This window comes from Rhea pennata, chromosome 6, assembly GCF_028389875.1.
Source record: "Rhea pennata isolate bPtePen1 chromosome 6, bPtePen1.pri, whole genome shotgun sequence".
NCBI classification, from domain to species: Eukaryota; Metazoa; Chordata; class Aves; order Rheiformes; family Rheidae; genus Rhea; species Rhea pennata.
Genome location: NC_084668.1, coordinates 12,256,267 through 12,280,521, shown reverse-complemented (window position 1 = coordinate 12,280,521; position 24,255 = coordinate 12,256,267). Strand labels below are relative to the sequence as shown.

At 39.1% G+C, this 24,255-nt stretch overlaps 1 protein-coding gene across 1 annotated transcript in view; it reads right to left on the bottom strand.

The window, feature by feature from the left end:
• Positions 1-24,255, bottom strand: part of ADCY5 (adenylate cyclase 5) — a 222,248-nt gene that overhangs the window by 32,006 nt on the left and 165,987 nt on the right. The window contains exons 8-9 of the mRNA XM_062578953.1: positions 15,218-15,358; positions 1,794-1,816 (exon numbers count right to left, since the gene is read on the bottom strand). Of these exons, the coding sequence (XP_062434937.1) occupies positions 1,794-1,816; positions 15,218-15,358 (164 nt within the window). The remainder of the gene's footprint in view (positions 1-1,793; positions 1,817-15,217; positions 15,359-24,255) is intronic.

The following is a 24,255-nucleotide window of genomic DNA, read 5'->3' as shown; positions in this document are numbered from 1 at the left end:
GGGGGAAAAAAGCAGGATTTCAAGCCTACACAAAACTTTCAGAAACACTTCTTCAGCACACTACTGAGATTTCTCTAAATGCAGCCAACAGAAAAAAGCTGTGAGGGACGCGAACAGCGCAAACGGAGCTTGCAGCGGCTCTTGCACTCTGCCTGCAAACGCAAAGGCTGGCAATTCACCCGGCGGCGCTGGCTGCTGAGCAATCCGAAAGCCGCCTGCTGAGTGGGTTACTTTCTGCAAATGAAGCGTGCCAGCACTACATAAAGGCCTTAGTTTTAAATGCTTCATGCCTAGATTCAATAGCTAAATCTGCATTTAGATTCAGCATCTAAATCTGGATTTAGGCATGCCTTTTTCAGAGATGCGTGGTGCCTACATCTTCCTCCGCTGTCAGCAAAAAGTATGCTCAGCGTTTCTGCGTGTGAAGGCACTGGACTGAGCGCTTGACTTGGCTTTGATATCTGATTTTGAACAACATCACAATGAATGCTTCCTGCTGGAGATCTTTGTGGCCAAACCTTTGTCCCTGAACAGAAAAGCAAAAACCCCGCAACCTACATAACATGAAGGAGCTGCGCCAAATCAGCACAGGTAAATATGCAGTCATCCTTGCCGGCACTTAGGTATTGGCCATAACCGCTGAAGTAACCTGTTCAGACTACAGGACAGAGGAGAGCTAGTATGATCTTTTAGACAACAGTGGAGGTGCTTCAGCATTTCCGCGCTCCCCAGTAACTTTCCGGTGGGCTGAGGCAGTTGAATTTACGTTCTCTTGCACAAACTATAAGGAAATATCCTGTTTCATGAAGAATGTTTAAATTTTCTATGTTCCTAAGGATTATTCTGTTGTAACATGTTGGTTCTTTTCTGCCCAAAGTATATCTGATATCAACAGAGTTCACGGCAGCCTAGGGCACAACAAGAAAACCCGGTGACTCTGAGACATGTCGTACTGCCAGCAGAACATGCAAACTAAACGTCACGACAAATGAGTTTGCAGTGAAGGGCAAGGGAAAGAGAGGATTCCTCATGCTTTCTGCTTGCTGTGCCATATTCCAACTCAACACACCCATTTACTTTTGGAGAGCTGTTCTCAGGGCTCAGTCCTCACAATGTGAATTTTGCCAAAGTTGGGTTTTTAGGGTGCTTAGAAGCACTTCTGTGCCCTAGCTCATGGAGGTCCCCCAAGTCCTGACCGACAGCCTGAGAACACTGGCAAGGAGCAGTAGTGTCGCATCATCAGGCTCCTCTATGTTCACCTACCCGGCTCTGAGCAAGGCTACAATTAACACCATCCACTGTGACCCAATAAGAAATTATTACAAACACCTTCAACAGAAGAAATGCTTTTGTTATGCTTAAGTGCAGAAGTTAACAGTAAACATGGTTGGATTTATTTTTTCCCCCGCAGAAGCAATTTTACAATACAAAATACCATTCCTATTAAACTGTTACTTTTACTAAAATGTTTTTAATGTAAAACACTGTAAAACATCCTACACTGTAAAACACCCTTTACGTGTAGATGTTGTTCTCAGGAACTAGTTAGAACCATTCAAACAAATAAATGTTTTGAGGGCAGCAGCAATTCTCAATTGCCAATATAGCACCTTCAGACTGGCTTTCCCTCCAGCAAAAATCCCTGGGGAGTCCATCACTGTTATTGTCTGTTGGACATTAATTTTTACCGTCTCCCCCCCCTCCTTTTTTTTTCTTTTTCTTTTTTTTTTTTACTAAGAGGAAAAACAAAATCTGGAAACATAACAGTGTATGACAGAAGGAAATTTGCTTACTTGTCCTTGGGGTCCTCAAAACCCTGAAAGAAAGGAAAAGACATAACAGTTAGGAAACAGGCTGACCTTGAGAACACCAGGTATTCTGAAGAAAAGCATTTTAGAGAGCAGTTTTCAGTGCGCTCATTTGCTAGGTGTTGATGGAGAACCTTACCAACCCAAGGCAATATTTTGTGCTGCTGTGTCATCAGGCAGACTGAACAGTTTTTAATAAAAACAGATGTCCTGAGATACACATTTCTGGAAGTGAAAATAAGGGAAATGCTTCAGTTGATTGCTGCCATGCATTATTTGAGGTGTATTTTCCTTCTTTTTTCTTTTCTTAAACAAAAAAGGTCACCGTCACAAATGTTATATTGGAAAGCATACTGTTATTATACTGACAAAATACTTGTCAGTACTTGAGACAAAATTCAGACTGATAACATGCAACAACTGTTGCATTCAGTAAAGTTCCACCTCTTTAAGTTGGAGCTTGCTGAAGGGAGCTGGAAAGTTCAAAGAAATGAAAGTTCAACTTTCATTTCTTCAACAGGAACTTTAAGGGGTCTTCTTCTTTCTTCCCTCACTACATGCATACACAAAATATGCTTTTCTTGAATAAGAATACAGGAGTTATTTATAATTTTTGCAATATTTGAAATGCTCACTATTCCTTCAGGACCACTCGAATTGAGTAACAACTGTATGCACTTTAGGTCTGCCATGTTTTAAGAGTAGCCAGAAGGCCTTCGAGAAAAATATGTATGGATAAACAGCTTTAAATATTTAGTATTAGCATTTCTAATAGATCAAGTAGCATAAAAATGGACATTTTACATGGAGTAAGCCAATATCTGTCCTCTGAAATCATGGCATAAATTTAACTGAAGTCAAGAAAAGTTGTGCTAGCATGTTTGACAGGCAGGGTCAAACATACAAGCACAGGGTTTGTCTCTTGAGCTCCAAAGCATATAAGAAACATAGCTGGGAGACAAGACAAATTCCTTTCGTTTTCCTCCCAGGCTGCTCAGGCCAAAAACACTCCGAGCACACGAAGATACTCCAGCTGCGGGAACTGCAGTTGCTAACACACTGGGGGGAATAAACCGAGATCCTTCCTCAACGTGGCTGAATTGCAAGTAGCAATCTGGCAAAAAACTTCCCACAGCTGCCTTGTCTGACAGTATTGGAGACAAGACCATTGACCAGATATTACAGGAGAACCGATTTTGACCTTGCAACTGGTTAAAAATATGGTGGCTTTGCAAGAAGCAGAAGAAGTAAAATCAAGGCAGCCTGTCCAAACGACATCAGCTTGGCACAGGGAAAAAAATGGGTTTTGTCACTCAGGTCAACAGCCAGGATGTGATTCACTGAGTGAGAAATTTCCATTTTTATGTACTCGGTTTCCAACTAAAACCCACACTTCAAAATAGAAATTGCAGCTCCAACTTAACCCATCAGAAATTCAGAGATCGGAAGTCTTTTGGTCCCATGTACTAACCACCAGTAGATTAATGTTCAGTGGGAAGAAGGAAATAGTAATGTTAGTTCAAAGTTAGCATGTCCAGTTATCCAAGCCAAACAAAACTTGTCCTTTTGATTTCACACTAAACAGTGATGAAGGGATCATCATTTAGTTTTTTGTTATGTGGAGTTATTTTTTTGCTTAATCATTTTACAGTTGTCAGGAATATCAGATTTATTTATTTATCCTCTAAGCAATGCCCCAATACAATGCCAAAAATGAAAGCTCCCTGATCAATCATGGAGACAAAATGCTATCTAATTTGTCTGGCGTCAAAGCCAGCTAGGCTGAAAAAAAAAATCAGTTGAACACAAATAGCTACCAGCCAACAACTAAGAGGAGGGGAGCAATGTGAAAACAGACGGTACTTACTTATTAGACAGACAGCAAGTTCACATTTTCAAGCTTATGACATGGGAACTGGATGACTAACTCCATTTGGAGTGTCCCTCCAAATGGTCTGATTTTCATGGGCAGCTGCACATCCATCGATCCTACTGAAATCTTGAAACTAATTACAGACCTCAAACTGTTGCCTTCTAGATGCACAAGTTTGAGGTTATAGGCCAATTAGGTCAATCTACAAAAAAACCTCGGCAGACATACCCTCAAAACACGAGTACATCTTACATCTCACTAATATTTCAATCATGGACAAATATATCAGCTGCACATATAACTGGCCATTTATATGCATGATCAATTGATCCACGCTGAATTGGATTCTCCCTCGCTTATCTCCCCCAGCAAACCTGCTACAAAGTCTCTAAAATAATACAGAATTAATTGATATAGCTTTTCAATTTAAAATACTAAATTGTGCTTAAAACCCTAGAAGTTATTCATGCTGGCAGCTCAAATTAAATTGGTATTTCAAAATTAAAAATTCCAAAAAGTCGTATTTCAGGTAAAGCAAAAAGGGAAAAGATAATTACATTTTCTTTCACGGATCTTCATCTAACAACACTAAATATTTAAGAGTGACTTGTACTTTGATTAAAGAGAATCAGCTTAAAATAAAAATGTAGTAGGAACCTCTTTAGTTAAGCAAATTAAATGATTCACTTCAAACGTTCCCATTTCATATGAAAGATTCCTCATGCAAAATTTCCAAAAATGGAATTGTCATAGAGAAAGGTCTGTAAGATTATTTTAGGGAAAAATTCCCGAACACAGCTTCTTAAAAACTGATAGGTTATTACAGGAAATCTTTCTTACTTGCACTGAAATACTTTTGCTAAGACACAGAGAAAACATGACTTAATCTAGCCATGACCAGAGATTTTTCCCCCATCTATTAAAGCGCCAGTATCTCAATTACATACCAAGAATCCTTCTAAGTGGAGGAGATATCACACACACAGCATCTCACTGCTTGCCATGTTTAGGGCTAGGAAGGAAACTTCGCTCCTGGGTTCTTGCTAACGTATTTTCACCTCCTTCTACACTGTGGGCATGCCTGACCCAATGGAATCACTTGGGAGTCTTCACTAAAATTATATCCTTCCTCTTGCACAAGGTTTGAGCACTAATGGCACACTGGTCACTGTCTTCTCTGCAGCTACCAATAGTTTACCTTCTGGAGGACCCAAATGCTTTGATCCAACTAACCTTTGGCTCAGGATAGGGCTCTCTGCCTGTGTTATACACAAGGTAAGAACGAAGCACAGTCGATCTTGCATATGTTGTGCACGGATTTGCCTTGATTCCTAAGGATTAGCACACTCATGATCTAGCAGACAAACAACCACAAATAAAAGTTCCTTAAGATATGCAAAGCAGCAAAGACAGCGGTGATAGCTTTCTTCTCCTAATGCCCTGTGTGGCATCCTGCACTGCCAAGGCCTCTCTAGGGCACTATGAGCTAAAGGTTGGGAATTTTTCAGCAGAGACAAAAGTGGCCAGAGTGGTAAGAGTGGTGACGGCTACAAGAATCAGAGATAGGAGTTCACATGTGCTCCAGAACAGCTCCACAACCATGGTGATGAAGTAGCCCTTATTAAGGCCAAAATTCATTTTCTCTAGAAGGAGACATAAGGCATAAGAAGGCTCTTATTACAGTGTATTACTAATGGGCTGTTGCATATAGGATCTCATGCAGTTTTCAGTCAATCTCATTTTAAATCTCTCCAATACTGAAATTTTTACCCCTTCCCCCAGGAGGCTGCATTATTCTGCCACCTGACTGCAAATGTAAAAGTTACATCATTTAATAATTGCTCTGAGATCAAGACAGGTGTCTCTCTGACTTCAGGAATATTAACCCAAACTTAGCTGAATCGACTCTCTGAAAGGCAATAGTACCTACCAAATAACAGTCCTGCTTTTTCTTCGTTTCTATATCAATGAGATTTTTAAAAAAACATATTGTTACGATAGGTCAGCCGGCTCTGAGCATTTACTTTTAATAACCATCCTCAGTGGAGGTAGACATGTGAAGGAGAAAAAAAGAGGGAATGTTACATTACTGCATCTGTCCCAAAAGCTTATAATTTTATGGGGGATGTTTTATGAGCATCTATTGTGCTAAGAGCTCATATGACTGCCATCTCTCTGCTTGACTTCTAAATTAACTAAGCCCCTTTCTTTAAAGATTAAGAGATTCCTTAAATAGAATGATAGACTGTTTGTCAAAGCTATGACAAGATGACTGCCATACCATAATGCTTCAAATCAAGAACCATTAGAAAGAATAATTCCAACTTTGAGAACATCTGCTGCAATCATTAAGATACTGTAACTATGCAAAGAAAAGTTGAACAGGCTTTACATCTATCTCCCTTTTAACCCTCTCATTTAGCTCCAGAAATAAGACTGCAGAGGGGCTGATGAGCTCTATGACCTTCCACAGTTGGAAAGCATGGATTCTGCCTTAAAACTTCATTGGCAACTCCAGCAAAGATTGTAAGGGTAAAGATGACAAAGAAACTCATTTCACGTGCCTTTGCTCACCTCCAGAACAAAGCTGAAAAGTGACTTAACTGGTATTAAGGGAGAGATCAAAAGATCTTAGACTTAGGGTCAAGAAGGGCAGGGACAATATCACGTTTATAAGAGGCAAGACCAACTTGCAAAGCAAAGGTGTTTCACAGATACAGGGACCATGGAAAAGAGAGCGGGAGACTGATGGGCAGAGAGCAGATGTAGTTAAAAACAAACTTGGTGTGACCTCACTGCATAACTGATTATTCACCTGTTTTAAGTAGTGTTATACATTCTGTCTTTGTCCCTGTGGTCAACGAAGCAAGGCTATGAAGATAAATGTTAGGTGTAAGAGCAGAAACAAACCTGAAGGACTTTAAAGCACCCAAGCCAGAAATAGCACAATTTTTATAACAGAGCTCAGAAAAAAGGGCATGTACAGGATATTTAACAAGCATCTAAGTGCAGAACAAGAATCTGGCATAAAACTAGCTTATGAAATGAATTGTGTGAGTGTGTCTGTTATAGCTGCAGCATATGCTAACCAGCTAAAGAAAAACTGAAGTGCTCCCTCTTTCTGCATCCCACCCCATTTGATAAATTGACTTTCATCCCTCTGCACCACACACTGCTTTGTTCTACTAAAAAGGATTTAGTAGATAGCCCCTAATGAGCAGAATGGATATGGCCAAGCTCATGAATATGCTTGCTTTATACTCTGCAGAGCAGAAGTTGTTGCTTTTGAAATAGGTATTTCCTCCTTAACCCTAATAAAGTTCTGGGTCTGAACCTACACCTCTGGTAAGTGCAGGCTGCATACACTTCCCAGTTTTGTCTGAACTCTGAATCCAAATTTCTACAGTTGAAAGGTCACATTTACTAGTGAAATTTTATGGGGTTTTTTGTGCCTCACTTGTTAGTAGTTACCAAAACTGACCTTGCAAAACAGAAAAGACCTAAAAATAGGTAGTCCTAGAAATGCTCTGTATCACTCCCTGGCCCTCCTTTGTCCTTTCATCTCTACACTCCAACTGATGATAAAAACAACAAAAATTTTAGAAAAATTACTGTCAAAAGGCCTCTGAATCAGAATGCCTAAATCACTGATGCAGATAGCCTGAATGCAAACCTAACCAGTCTTAATCAAAATCTCTCACTGGTGCTAGCTATAGCTGCTCACCATCTCTGAAAAATCAAACCCAAGCCTTCAGAACTGCATCTTTTTATCATTAAAATTTACTGCGCACTTTAGAAAGCTTTGGGAATTATTCTGGTAAATGCCACAATTTCCTCTCTGGTGTCCACCTGTGCAAAGCTGCCATTGACACCACAGGAAGTACAGTAATCAATATCTTTATTTCTGTAGGCTTTATTTAGTCCCATTTGAAGACTGTCTGACACTTAGTAATGTCTCAAGAGGATCTCCCTTTTATTCTATAACTATGGCATATTTGAGAATGGGGCATATTTGAGAATGGTGGAAGAATTATCAATGCAAACTTTCCAAGCAAATATTCAACACTAAGTTTCACAAAAGCAGCTGTAGATCAGCTGTTGCATATTAGCTAGGCACACAAGTGCTGACTGTTATTCCTGTTTTAAAGAATTTAATCAAGGATGATTGCAAGCCCTGATCAACTAGAATAAACTTTAAGTTTGCAGATGAGGAAATAAAGCTGTATGAAGCCTCTGACAACTCCAGCAATGTACAGTATTTTATACGGGTCCCACTCCTTTAAGTGAGATAACACAGAACATTTGCGTCCGGCAAATCCTCTTTGCAGAAGCACCAAAGCAATTATATAGCATAACTGGAGGATAGGATTCCTCCCCTCACTGCTGGAGGGCTATCTAAAACAACTTGACAATATAAAACCCAGATTAGATTAACAGTTTCCTCCCAAGTTTATAGCAATACAGGGAGATTATAGTAAAATGGATTGCTTGAAGGTTTCTCCCTACTTGATTAAGCAAGCAAGCGTTCAGGGGATTCTCAATACCACAACAGCAGCAATAAATAAATAAATAATAATAAAAAAAAAACAGTGGGTCAAATTCTTATCCACTGGGTGCCTCTGTCCAACTCCACTTACGTCACTGTTGCTATTACCAGATTTAGTAGATGATTGCTGGAAAAGAGGATAATGGTGACCTCAAGTTAAATGAAAACCTTTAGAAGGAACGTGAACCCTTCCGTGCCTCATTCACAGAGTACAAGCCATTTCCTTTAGATGGGGCTGCACTACTGTCTGAGAAAAACTTGCCCCACTGAGTTTTATTTCAAATTTTTAATTATTTCTAGTGTTTAGTCAGTTTTGTTGGCACACTTGTTCCTTTGAAGTACGTGTTCCCCAGTTTTGATTTCTGAGTAACAAGCAAATCTACTGTATGGGCAACTTGGAGACAACAGAGGGTGGGAATAAGCTGTATTTGTGAGACACAGCATGCAGAGAACTGTTTGATTTTAAACAGAGTGAATGGTAAAAGTACTATACTTTATGGTTGAATGACCAGGCTTGTAGATGAGTTTTGTTTCATTGGAAAGTAAACACCAAACAATCAAGTACAGCGTACCACACTGTGCACACAGCCATAAACAACACAGAACACACAACAAATCAGGTAGTGCCTATGTGAAATAAAAGCTTATTCTTCACTGCACTAACCATTTCCAGGATATATTTTTTAACTTTGTCTTACATTTTTAACATCTGCATGCAGTTGTGTGTAGAAATCCTATTTCGTTTAATTTCAGTTTTACTTTGTAACTAACATTAACCTCATGCATGATTTCATTGCAGATTAAATGCTTAGTAAATTGTACTTGGACTCACAACAGACACATGGTCAGAGTGAAATCAGTATTACAGATCTTCAAGGTTTCCTCTTTCTGTTCCTAAACTTCCTAATATTAGACCTTTCTAGTAGCAGAAAGAAATAAAAAATAAATAAATAAAAAAAATAAAAGCCTGCCAGAGCAGCAGAAAGGCATCTATAAGCCTCAATAATCATGGTAGCAACTTTGCTCACGTTTGGTTATATAGACTTAGAATTACCTGTTTCTACAGCAAACCTTTCCCAAGCTACGTATCAGTGGAACAGGCTGCTCAATCCTACTAGCCAGCGCCAAGTAAGTGCAAGAGCTACGGTAGCCTTAAGAAACAAGGCCAGGACTTTGCACAGCTGACTAGATCCCATTACACACCTAACATTTCTTTTTCTAGAAACCAGGTTGCATTCAGCTGCATCAGATCTTAGTTCTCCAAGTACCACTCCTGCCCAGAGCATTGCCTCATCTGATCAGGTGAAGTGCTGACTTCTGCTCACTGTGACAGGTGATCTGTATTGAAATGGACGCTTTCTAAAAGATTAGACAAATTTTGAGATAAAAATCAAATGGAAAAAATACATGGGCAATTATTCTGACAGTCTGGTACTACTAGTGTGACCATCGCAGATGATGGACCCAAGTCAAGTTCCATGGTTTATTCTGGACTTTCCTACGCTGCTGCACAGCAGGCAAACCTCATCCTGGGACGTACCAAGAGGAGCTCTGGCTGTAAGACCCAGGCAATGACCAACATCCTCTGGGGAGCAGTGCATTCAGTGTGGGACACTACCTCTTACCGAAAATGTGCCAAGTGTCAAGGAGAACAACCACAACAACAGACCTGGAGAGCACAAACTATGTGAGGAACTTGATGAAGGAACTAGAGTTGAGCAAAGACATAGTAATAGTCTTCAAATATATAAAAGATAAATGCATAAAAGATAAAAGAGGAGAAGATTAAACTGTTCTCTATCTACTAGAAACAGCTCAAGTAGCACTGTCTTTTAAAATTGAAATGGTGGAGATTGAAGTTAAACATCAGGAAAAATAATTAAACAGTTGAAGAGGACACCCAGCAAGGCCATGGGATTTCCATCCTTTGAGGTTTTTAAACAAGGGATGAACAGATATCTGTCAGGAGCATTTGCAGGTATAGCCTGCAGGTATGGCCTTCTCTAAGGGAAGAGAGAGATGAGAAAATACCTCCAAGTTCTGTGCAGCCTAGACTGAAAACTTCATAATATCTGTAAGTCTATTTTATATTCTTTATTCCCTATAATTCTCATAATACAGATTTTTTTTTTACAGGATTGTGTTTATATTTGCACATTTTGCCATTTCCTCCAGACTGAAAAGCCTTGAAACAAAATCAATAAAATATTTTCTGTAAAATCAGGAATTACATAAGCTCCTTACTTAGCCTATTCCTTACATCTGGAAGTTTCTTCTGAAATTATCTATTTCTTGCAGCAAATTAAGATGATTATTTTTCATCCTGTCCTTTGCAGACATAGAGAACGATTTATCACTCTCTTCTGTACTTAGAACTCTTAAAGTATTGGAAGACTTTTGTTCTTGCTCAATTTTTTCTTTTCTAGACTAAACAAACCCAATACTTCAGCCTTTTCTCACAAGTCACATTGTTGAAACTGTCTCAATTTGTAGTTCTCTCTACTGAACTATCTTCAGTTCATCCATGTCCTCCTAAAGGATTGTACTCCCAAATTGGATATAGTTTTGCAACTAAGGCCTTGCTGATGCAGACTAGGGTAAAGGATGCAAGAGAATCATTTGATCCTCTAGAACTGCCCTGGCAATTTGGTAGGTATCTACATTTGCCTTTTTTATTGTTGTTTACAACAAACCTCATTCAGTTTATACTCTGTTTCAGTCCTCAGATTTTTTTTTAATTCTTTCTGCAGTCCTGTTTTGCTGATGAAAACAGGCACAACCATTATTTCCAGAAGTCTAAACTCTATGAATATTTATAAAAGCACTCTGAGATCTATACTGGGAAAAGCAGAAATATTTCTTTGTAGTGTATAAACATTCTTATAGCTATAAATATACCTGTACTCACGAATGCTTTCAAGTCGGTTTTATTTTTGACCCTTTTGCAATTAAAATGCAGGCCTCAGAAACAACGGGGAACACAAGGCTGGCATATGTAGACTTGTGGGAACTCTGTGCTTTTGTGTGCATCACGAATAGTACGAAAGTCTGCATTTCCACAGAGATACAGACGGTAACTTGTCCTGGACTGTCTGCTTTTGTTTAGGAAAGAAGAAAACGTACTATAAAAGCAATAAAAAGAGAAAGCAGCTGAAAGTAGCTTTGCTGCTGTTCTCTGGCTCTTTTCATATTCTGCAAATAGCCACAAAGCTGTTCTTGTCCAGGTTCCTCTCTCAGCTTGCTTGGCCTGCATAGAGTGAGTACGGCAACCTTTTAACCACTCCATACGTTTCATGCTGAAAACAGCGCCCTGTGCAGTGACACAGACCCACGGGCAAGGCTCAGAGCAGAGTTGCCAGCTCAGAGGTTACTTTCCCATGGCATTTGTGTCTGCTCTTCCTCAGCCTCTAAAGTAACAGGCGGGGGGGGGGGGGGGGGGGGGGTGGAGCTGGCAGCACGGGGGAGCAGAGTTAGGGAAACCCCTGAGATGGCAGCACAACTCAGCGAGGTCCCTGGAGTCAGCTTTCTCCAAGCAAGGCTGAGGAAAGGGCAGCAATAGCAACAGCAGTGTCGGTGTTTCCCACTCGCCGTCTCCTGGGAGGCTTTGCATGGCAAGAAAGTCCATCAGTAACGCATGCGAGGGGAAAAAGAAGGAGCTGGAAAGTAGAGCAGCGCAGGAGGAAGTCAGAGAGGCTGCTGGGCAAAAGAGGATGAGATGGCACAGTCGTAATCTCAGCTAACTCCAGCCGCAGTTAGCAAGAAGTTTAGGACTAGAAAAACAACTCCATTTATCCAGGACATTTTAGATTATTGCTACAGGGACACACTTGCAATATTTTGCGTTATTTATATGCATATGCAAGTGCCTGAATAAACTTCTGAGTCTCTTGGTGAACAATATGAACCTAACCCAGAAGTATTGTGTAAAGTCAGCTGGACCCAGCAGAGGTTAAGCCCAGGCCACAAGACTAAAAGAAGCAAGGGCCCAGGGTCTCCATCTCCTGCTGGGAGGGCTGCCTGCCCGGACAAGGCCAGCTGCACCAGCACTTCGGCACAACGCAGTGCCGATGCACTCAGACATGTCAGCGTGTTCAAATGCCATGAAAAATGGAGTGAGAGAGGAGTATATGGGCACCTTTGATACTAATCCATCTCACACAGGACTACTGCTACCATATTTCAAACCTCAGAGTAGAGACAGCTATCAGTGTCAGTATTCAAAGGAAAGAAAAAAATCACTAAAAATCTCTCTTTTCTATCAGATATAATAGTTCCCTCCCAAAAATGCAATACTGGGAACTTTAATACTCTCTCTTGGGAAATTCTCAGTAGCACCAGAAAATATTTACCCTGTACACATAAATGTATTTACACACACTTATCAACACATTGTAACTGCACCTCACTGTAACATCTCCCTGCTCCTGACACAATACTATCTGATGATTACCTTTATAAATTCCCATTTTGAAATTAGAAGCCTAAGGAGCTTCAGATTTTAAAGAGAAAATCAAAGTTGCACTGCTTGCCTTTGGTATACTTCTTGGACTAATCCAACCTTAAATGTCTGCAGTTCCCAATAGAAAAGGCTACATATAATTGCATATAGGAGAGCTGGGAAAAGGTGGGCGAAGTGAAACAAAGCGCACATTTTCAGGAGCTTTGAAAGCTGGGGCTGCTTATCAAGATCAATGATGTGCCATCCCAGAGGAGTGCTGAAAAAGTCTTTGTAGTTCTGCTCCCATGTTGTTGGTTTGTATTTGGTATTTCTAAGCAGGCAGTCTGTAGACAGTGTACATGTACAGGCAAGTTTAAGCACACAGAGAAACCATGTAACACAATGCAAGAGAGTATGTATAAATACATTCATACTATGCAAGGCCAGGTGGTGCAAGGAAATGCATAATCAGCACTTAATTAGTCCAAAAACAGAGAAAGAGCTGAGAACTAAGAAAGAGAAATTGCTCCTATGATCTATTCAATAAAATATCCACCTAGCAGATGTTAAAATGGTCTCTATCACATGGAGAGCAGCATGTTTTAGCTTTGACCACAAGCATCTCAAAGATGCATCAGGAGGAAATACTGAAAACTTAAAGATTTTAAAAAGGTACACAAAGAACAATAAAAAAAGTAATATTATATCTAAATGAGGTTCAAATTGGTCTTCAGAAAGAAGTCTGACTCATTCAACATAGACCACACCATCCTCTCCAACAAGAGCTTGCTACAAAAAGGTACATAAGTCTACTGATCAGAAAAGACTTTCTGAGCTGCTGGTTCCATAAAAAGATAAATACCTTTGCAAGAAAGGGTTCAAGATAAGGAAAGAAAAAAGAAAAGAAGAGAATATTTTCCTCCTACCAGCAATAGGCAGCAAAGTTTTAAGAACTTAGCTTGATATTTTGATAAATAATTATGTTTTTCCAACTGAATAACCAGCCAGACATAGCAAACTGTAATTAACACCAAGAAGCATAATACCATTTGGCATGCTCACACCTTGTTTCTGAACAGGAGGATACAAGAATCTCTTAAAAGCTATTCAAAGAAACTTATAATTATCTGCTAGTGTGATTAGGCTCTCCTGATAATGTCATGCCTATTAAGTACACGCTATTGAAAAGCCCACATAAAAAATGCACACTTCCACAGATCTGTGTGCTTATGTCAGAAACCCTCATTTCAAGATCTGAGAAAGGAAAGAAGCATTGCTATGGAGATTAAGAAATTCAGCTTAGCATTGTAAAAAATACTTTGATTAAATAATATTAGCACCAACTATTAATAAATGTGCCAGCATTTCCCATTAGAAGACACCATATGCAGTGGCTTATAGCTATGCTGAAAACTGTCAAAACTGTGGAAGTGAATCTCAAGTCAAAAAGTTCTTTGGATATCTCTAGGGCCTTGGTAAACTGGAGCAGAATCTTGACATTGGTCAAGAAAATGGGCAAGAAATACCCACTTCTGACTGTGTATGAAATATCAAAATAGCGTGATAAACTGCAGGAGGACTCCAACTTTTAATCATCCCTAATGAACTGCAGAGGGAACACAAAAATTTTGAAAATTCAGTGAGTGAATTTAAAGCTGGATATGCAGCTATATATTGTGCAAGCAAAATAACTAACAGAATGCAATTCTCAATCCTCAAACGGTTATGACATTACCAATCCGACAGACATCCCCATGTGTGACCAAGGTAAATATATTTTAATTTTGTCCTAAATTATCCTGACATACAGAATGTTAAAGGGAATTCATTTGTTTAGAAATTTGACTAAAGATTAACAAGCTAATGCTCACAGAGCAATCTGAGTTATTGTAGAGATAATAAATATTATTATTATTACAGAATGCCTAACTGAAACTCTCTTTTCTTCATCTTCATATAAGCAATAGACACACTTTCTATCTTAGATCAATTAGTCCTTATACTTTAGAACGTGTTATCGAGAGTTAAATGCAGTGGCATGTCACATAATTCATGTGACTGAGCTGCCATTTTCCTAAAGGATTTCTGGACACCTGCGAGTATATATGGACATGTAGCTTACAGAAGGTGCATGGCATCTGGCTGTTACAATGTAAATAAGAGATCTTTGCAGGTGCTGAAGTCCATTATGGTCTAGTTGAATTGTATATGTCTTCTGCTATTTGAATGCTAGGCTTACTGAGCTGTTTTTGTAGATAATCAAGGCTTCTTGACCAGTCTGGATGAGTTTTCAGAACGTAGGACAAGTCAGACAAAAAAGCTTTCTTTGTGCTATTCTGCCTCCCTTCTGCTTTCAAACAACCTCAGGCCTTATCACACGAACACTCATGTCCAGATGTACCAGCTATTATTTCTGTTGTTGAAGTAGAATATACCACTGCCATTTGGAAAATGCCCTCAAGGCTGCAAAACCCTTCAGACAAAGCAGGGGGGAGAATATAACACTGTATTAAGATGAACTGTAATTAATGACCATAAAAGCAAGCCAATACCATTCTCTTCATCTCCTTAGAGACCTGGTGAGCTCCAAGGTGGTTGTAGAAGGGCCGGTCAACACCCCAGTGCGGTGGGTTATGGCTGATGGAATTTGTGCGCTGACGGTTCATCTTGGCTATTGTGGCTTTCTCATCTTTCTGAAATACAAGCAAGAAAGAAATGGAGAATCAGTTTTGAAACATTTATGTGCTAGTCACTCTCCCAGCACCTCTCATTTCTGATCTCCTGAACTTTATCAAATGGCTGCTGACCAGGAGAAGGCCAAAGTGATCACTGCTCTCTCTCTTCATATCTACACAGGAAAAATTTTTAGAAGACTGCCTCTAAGTGGCACCCACCATTTTACTCATTTGCATGTTCTGAACAACCACCATAACCTGTGCAAACACAGAGAACATTCCAAAACTGAGAGATGTCCTCCTCCTTTTTTTTTTTTAATAAACTGAATCGTTTCAGATAAGAAACAATAATGCAGAAAATAAAAAGAAAATTGTTGTGTCTGCAGGTGACACAACACAAAGGATGAAATGACATACAGAAAGATCCAATTAAAGAACAGGAACTGTGAAACTATGGGAATAAAGAACATCTTTCTCTGCAGGTCACTTTCCACACTTGCAAAAACAGAACATCTTTCCAGAGGAGACAAGGAGAGAACACAGATCTTGCAAACAACTTTGCTGTGCAAGTGCTAAGGGTAACAATGCTGCAAGAGTGTGAAAAAAATTGTCTCTCTCCCCACTAATGCTAGTCGCAGATTTTGTCATTGGCAGCAACGTTCCTGAATTTCAGGCAGGGTCTTTGGGTTTCTTATTAGAGATGGTTTTGAATTGTGGTTATAACTTGAGCTTACTGCAAAGTTTGCATGGCATCTGACTGAAAGCTTTTATTCAAGCTCCATCCCAGTTTATAAAAAAACCCAAAAGTGCAACACGTAATTAGGCTGCAAAATAGGTTGGCTACTTCCTTACTTTGAATGTATTCTCTAGTAAAAAAGATGGGCAAGTCTTCCATGTGGAATGTTTCCTACAGAAAGTCAGGAGTTCGCTGTACACAGTGAAACCCTTCGATCTTCTCTAGCATGGACTACACCCAGAGGTTTGCTCCATGAGGACTCTGTGATTTGACTGTGCTGATTTAAAAGGCAGAGGACGGCAGTTGCTGCATCCTTACTGAAAGCGAGCCAAACTTTGGAAAGCTTGAAGGATCGCACAGTGCTGATATCTAAAACTTGGCTATTTATTAGTTTGAGAGATCAAACCTTTTTCAAGAGATTGCCTGCTTCCATGGAAGTACTGAAGAAGTTAGACATAATAGTTAACAGTTAACAGTTTCTGAATTTCAGAAAGAGTTAAGACATCTGAGTAATCTAAGAAGAAAGCATCACTTGTTTTAAACTGAGTAGACTTTTGCTCTAAGTCCTGTATGAAAATATAGGTTGGTCTGCATCTATTTTTGCCAGGAGTCTGCTTTCCCTACCTACTTACTTTGATTCTCTGCTACTCACTGCAACGTGTACCCATCAGGAGCTTGCAAAATACCTGGTGGTATTTCCATGGTAACCATAGAGTTAACTGTCAAGTGTTATACTGCTTTAATCTTTTTTTCCTTTTTTTTTTTTTTTAATAGGAAAAAAAGCCTTTCTAATTCAGTGCCTGACTGACAACCATGGGAAATCATCATCTCTTTCCTTGCAAAGAGGAGACAGCTCCAATGACAGCATTTCCCACGAGACTGCACGCTCCCCACGCAGGGAGCAGCTGTCCTCCTGCGCAGTCCTGAGGGCTTCCCAGCCTCGAGCTTGGGACATGGTGCCACTCGCAACAGGAGACCAGTGCTGGACACCCAACCAGCCCCGTGACCATAAGCTGTTGACACCCAGCCCTGGGCTACCAACGAAGCTCTTTTCCCACCCAGTGAGAAGGGAATTGTGAGATTTTGAGGAAAGTCAGTGCACAGTTAACAGTCACCTGAGCTGTGAAAGAGCGCCAAGGAATAGCCCAAGGGAACTGCCAGCTCCCCAGGATGCTTGCTGGTAAGGCTGGTGGGTGCTCCTCCGCGGCGTGCCCCCAGGACCGCAAGCACCTATCATGCCAGCCTCTTCCCTGCATCCAGCCCACCACTGCTTCATCATCCCCCAGCTCTGAGAACTCAACCCCTCGGCACCAGACGAATTTCACATGAGCAGTCATGACAGTGCCACTGGATAACCTCCAGGAGAGCTGCGCTTTAAACATTTCTAAAAATACACAAATGTGATGCAATGCTGATGTTCAAATTTGATTTGGTTTGAGGTTTTGTTTTTTAAAACTCACAGCACAGTATGGTCTCTCAAGTCATTTGTAACATTTTAGATGCAATCTCTTTTCCATAGTTAAGCTTTTTTTTATATATATATCATATGACGCTAGAAAACTAGTAATAAATACCAATTCATTATCTACAAGAAAACATACATTTTTCTCAGTATTAAAAGCGATGCCATCCATCCATTTTTATTACAGTAGCAATCAAAAAACCCAGATACTAAAGCTAATCTGGAGACCTATAAAAGCAAAGCTATTTGGTTACACTACAAATGCTTTTACCTCAACAGATGATAAAAGATACATACAACAGATTTTCTCGCATGACTAAAAACATTCCAGTAGGAAGTCAACCTTAGCAAATTTGGTTGAAACTTGAGAAAAGCTTTAATGTCAGCTTCAAGCAGATGCACTAAACCCTCTCAGCCAGCAAGTAAACTATCTTCATGCTTCAAAAATTAGTTAAAACTAGCACTGGGTGACTCTGAGACATTACTTCTGCTTCATGGCAATCACTTGATAAATTAGAAGGTAATAAAACACCTCATACAATAGGAATATGTTTATTGACACTTCTGGGTTGAGGTAAGGCTGGGACAAAGGGGTAAACACACACTTCTGAGATATTTCTAACCATGACATCAGGCACCATAAATTATCCATGGCTACATGAACTCTAGCAGTATTTCCTCTTCCCTTTTAAATGGTTTATACAGAACTGTGAACCATGTTTCAGTACTATTTCCAACCAGATTAAAATATATACATAGGTGGAGTGGGTTTTTTGCTTTCTGAAATAACATAGTATGCTACTATATTATCTTGAGCAAAGGGACTTCGTTTTTAATATATCAACACTCATTCAAAACATTTTTTAAAAAAACTTGATGTTTTTAAAAGTTAAACCAAGTTATTTTCTGGAAAATCATTTGTTCAGTAGATCATGAAAATGCTAACAATAAAGAATTAAAAAATTTATGGCTTTTGTATGGAATTTAGAAAGATCTTCGCTCTGCTTCTTCCTAGCTAAAGGACAGCATGAGGAATAGATGATACCTTTCAGTCCTCATCATCATAGGTACTACCAACAACAGGAGCAGGTACAGAGCTTTCTGACCATAATGAGTTTTTCAAATTTAACATGGCTAACCTCCAAAAGATGTGTGGGAACTTTTCAAATCTGGACTCGCAAAGAGACTGTAAATCTTATTCCCAGAGGTTTTATTGTGTTCCCATCACTGGTTCCCACACCCTGAGCTACAGTAATACTACAGCAAAACTGCAGAAATAGCTGGGATTTTCTTATGCTGATCGATTGTATCAAGCATGCCCATGTTACTTTTTTACAGTGTATGATAAGATTTTGCAACGTATGTGATGACTGTAAGTGCAACAAAGCAGTGAAATCTGAACATGGATCAGACATTTCTGATTCAGCTATATATATTATTCCTTAAATTGTCTTGATGTCCTCTGTGGTCACCCACATGTTAATAGGACATGAAGACATTTCTTGCAATGATACATGTTGCAAACCATTGCCTTCATAAATCTACATGAACACAACCTTCCTGAATTGTGATTAAATTTGTTAAATCTAGGAATCATCACGTTAGACGGATGAAGTTTTAGGAGACTCACATGCACAACATTTAAAGACTGTTCTGTTTCTTCAGCTGGATGGAATTCCAGGACACTATTTAGAAAAGAATGAGAATTGTTTTTCTAGGATTTTCAGCCAACGTTTGTTGAGCTGTTTTAAGGCCACCATCAACAATTCTTCCTGAAATTGTTGTGTACTTACTATTGTTAAAAGAAACGCCCATATTTTTCTTTAATATGTTTCAGTTGCAGTAAATAAACATTTTTTCAGTTTCCCTACTTTGTGCAGTTAGCACACTGTGTTTAGTCAGCATTATTGCTCATCTGTTGACAGTCACATTTAGTTCCCACTTGTGTTCAACACATAGCCTTTCCCCAGCTTTCTGACAATTTTCAGGAGAATAAAACTAATTGCAAACCTAATTTGCTATTAAGGTCCTATTCCCCTTAAACACAGATCGATTTCCCACTCCTGCAAAGATGTACTTTTCCACTGTTCTCCAAGTGAAGCTTTTATCAATTAGAAGATTAGAAGAGCAGTCACGAAGCTTCTGGAATTAATTAATGCAGCACTTGATCTCAGAGAGCAGAAACTTTTCAATAATCACCCAGGTGACATGCTCCTATACAAACTCGGGCAACATGAGCATTTTTACTATTGGGTACTAAAAGGATAATTAAATTGAATGCTGTGATACATACAGGTGTGACAGAATAGCAGTAACGACTGGGACAGATGTTTGAATAAAATGCATTTTTTTCCGGAAGGATACATATAAAATTGGAGGTGGCACAGTACAGTATTGTGTGTTAGGAACCCTACAGGATGCAAGGTAAATTAAAAAAAAAATGGATAACATAAATAAAATAAAGCCAGATTGGGTCAAAATGACTTCAGACAAGGATGAAGAAGTTCTCCTGCAAAATCCACTAGAAAGCCTTAGGGTTAAGTTTGGGTATCAATAAGTAAGTAATAAGTAGTAATAATCTTAGCAATTCTAGCTAATAATTCTCTGTCTGTCTGGAACCACTGACTTTCCAGATAGAGAAAGAAGATGCAAAGGTAGCAATGGAGCAAGGGCAAATATCTCTTTGGAGAATTCTTGTTTCTTCCATGCTCAGGTACTAAACCCAAAAGGAACATATATCCCAAACAAATGAAAAAAATTAAGAGTCTCCAGATTGAGATAGCTGAAATGCTAATTCACTTATAAAACTGTGAATAAGGACAGAAGTCACCCCATAAAATGAGGATAATGGAGATTACAAAAGCTACATCCATCTAGAACTGAAGGAACAGATTGCCTCTCTTTTCAGATGATCACCACCACCACAGTAGAGGGAGAAGAGAAGAGGGATCATAGGAACAGTGTTATGAAATGGAAAATATGGCTAAGATGGAAGCAAAACTGAAGTGTAATGCGCTAAAATAAATAGGACAACCTCCTTCCCAGATCTCTGCACAACTGCCAAATGCAGTTTCAGTTCTGGTAACAGACACTTTTAATAACTATTTAGTTAGAGATCGTGACACAGAACTGCAAATGGTAGACTTGGATTAACAGCCTGAAGAGCATCCAAGATTTTCTAAATGGCAGAAGTACAGTAGCTCACTGGCCTTGATTTTTCCACAGAACATTTGACAGAGTGCCGCACTAGAGATCAGTGGATAACACAGATGGGGAAAAAACATTGGGCAAAGACCTGGTTTATAGTGGAAATGGCAAGAGGTAGTTTTGAATGAGGAAGTATCAGGCTGGACGAAAGTTGATAGTAGAGTTACTCAAGGATCAGTCTTAGGGCAGACTTTGTTTAGTTTTTTCCTCATCCCATCTGCCACAAAGTGAATTAGTAATGGACTTTGCTACTGAGAGAAGCAGAGGTAGAATTTGATACATAAGAAAAAGCAGGATTAGACAGCACTGGATACTTGAGGACTGAAACAATAGAAATGGCACCTAAGACATTCAAGTGTAGAAAAAGCACGGTCATTCATTTAAAGACTACAGTAAAACCTTCACTTGGTTACCAGTTATCATATTAGTTCATCATGGAATAACTGAGACACCAAGGTAATGCAGCTATGCAAAAGATAAGGGTTTCCTTTGATGACCAGGAAAATAAACAGCTTTCATTGTGAAAAAAGATTAGAAGAGGAAGAAAAAAAGGTTGAGAAGGTATACAACTGAAGTCTGTGAAAGAATAGTTTTAGGAAAGAAGCGCCATAAAAGGATGATTTTAAGCTCAAGAAAACTTTGACACAAAACAACAGGTGAAGGTTGGAGATGAATAAATATAAATTGAAAATTAAAGGATGTTCTCAGACACCAGAGCAATCACATCCTAGAGGAGCCCTCTGATAGTGTTAATGGGAGCAAACAAACCACAGTAAAAGATTGAACAGACCTTTATGGTGGAGCCTGCTAAGCTTATGACAAGAATTATCTGAGGTGCTTACTGCCTTCAAGAGCACTGATGTGCATTTGCTGGCCCTAGAGATTCTTTTCAGTTCCATGTTCTTGACTTCATTGTACCTCATATATAGCTTCACATTTCTTGCATGCTTTGACGAACAGCAAGGTAAAAGATAGTACTGACTTATAAGTGATATCCACAAACATGTAGCTTTACATCGCAATGAAATGCTTGGAACCTGCATAGTTAAGACCATTTTATGTTTTTAATTATCTCCTTATAAACTTAGTTTAAGAAAGTGAGAACAAATGCAAGAAAAACAAATTTGCACCGTCGGACCTGTGCTTTCAGAAAAAGACCCTCAGCTTTTATTTGAGGGAATATAGCACTGGAATAATGAAGTGACTCCTGCACTTCTCTAGATGATTTCAGAAGAATTTTATACAAGCAAGTGCTTATTCATAAGTGCAGCAGCATCAGAGGAAAATGCAAATAGAAAGGTAAAAAGTAAGTTTCGGAGGGAGAAAGATGAGGAGAGAGAAATCTAAACAAAGCAGATTTTGTACTTCTACTGTTCATTCTCTTTCAACAGAAAAAGATCTTTCTGTGTGTCAGAAAGTAAGCCAGGGCTTTGTTTTCAGCTCTGGAGATGTTATTTTAAAGACTGACCAAAATTCAGCTATTTTTTCCCCTGAAATTCGACTAAATATATTTTAGTTAACAGCATCTTTAAGAAGGAAAAAAAGTTATTTCCAAAGAAGCAGCAAGTCTGAAACACATAAGAGTTCCAGGAACAAAAATATTAGATAAACATTCCTCCCATTTACTCCGTGCCAAAGAAATGGCATTAACACGATGAATTCATTTAATGGCTGAAAAAGTCAAGTAAACAAAAAAGGAAATTCAAAGTTACGATTCCTATAGCAACAGTAAGCAGAAAGGGTATGACAGCACATGCTGTTACATTTTATGCATTCGTTTGTACTGATATTGGTGTGTTTCGATGGCTATGGGACTGATGGACCTGATATTCCTACATGAACTGAAGAATAGCTCAGGCAAACAGTTAATTAGGTCAACTATTGGGATAATGCAAATTATCCTCAATGTGATTTAGATCTTCTAACACACACCTTTAATTAAACTGAATTTCTTCTTCCATTATTTCTTATTCTTTAAACTCATTTCTTTACATGCATATTAATAATTATTTGAGTTCATTGAGCTTTTCAATGGAAATTACTTATAAAGGGAAGAAATACGAAAAAATCTGGTGGTCTATATATTTAAAACATCCACTGCCCCATTCATGGCTGACTTAAGGTATGAACATCCATCTGCTGAAGTCAGTAAGAATATTTCCCCACTGACTGTTTCTATCAGAACGTGCAGATGTAAGATCTGTTTGAAATTCAAATTCTACCAAATGCAGAGACCAAGCACAAGAAATAAGAGCTCCAAAAGGTCAGTGTTTCAGGAAGTCACAGCTACTTAAGATGAAAGCACTATCTCAACTCCAGTTGCAGCTAAGCAGCTTGTGCTTGCTGAAAAGGCATCAGAATTGCATAGCACGACGCAGATGTAACTTATCGCACTTGAGCTAACAGCAGGATTTTAATACAAGACCCTCGAGCATGAGCTTGTATTGCTTGAACTGAAGAACTAATAATATCGTCTGGAAGTTGAAAGCAGATCCGTTAACTAATCAGCTAAAGAGGAACAAGTCCTGTTAGTCTCTGCATGAAATGCATAGACACTGAAGGGAACAGAACGGCAACTGGCAGCCTGAGCAAAGCAAGTGTTAAAGTATCTTTATCATGTAGAAATCAGAATCCGATTGAAAATCATCTACCAAAGTACCCACCAAAACCCATTCTCACTGATATAACGAACACTGGGAAGGGCCAAGATTTAAAAAACCCCTTTCCATTCAGAAAAATAACCAGTTGATCAAAGCTGGAGGTATGTGAATAGAACAAGCACAAGCTGCAGGAAAATTTAAACCTCCCATTTTCTGGACCCAAGAAGAAAACAACTAAGAGATGATTTATGCTTTCTCCAACAGAAGAGCTGCCACTAGCCCAGATCATGTTGGCAGGTACACCGAGCTCCCTTATGTGAATCCCGGGACCTGTGTATAAGGATAGCAGGAACCCAGACACGACTCACAGGAACCCATTACTAAGTTAGGTGAACATTTTATGGCCTTTACTGGAACAGACTCAAACGAAAACCTGGCTAAACACATCACAAGAAAGTCATTAAAATCAAGAAGAAATGGAAGGAAAAAGTGAAGTGCTAGAACTTTCCCTAGCATCTAGCAAAATATTCAAGGGAGACTGCTGGCTACAGGAGAAAGCTTTTCTTACTTCTGAGCTTCCTATTATATTAAAATAAGTTTTTAAATAGGAAGAGAACTTCAAGCTATTCACAAAGGGATAGAAAATGGCAATCGAAGCAAAAAGGTGGAGCAGTAGAATAGGCAAACCATGAGTTAATCAAACTCTAAACACTAATATCCATGACCTTGGATAGCAATTTCTTTAGCGTAATAACTACCCAAGCCAGGTGTGTCTCAGTTATTATTTACTCTGGGATGCGGCATGCTAGAGTAGCATTATAGCAGTGCCAAGAGATTGCAGTTAAGGGCCACATTGTGTAACAAAGCTGTATTAAATATATTAGTGAAAGAATGAAGGAAGAGAACATTT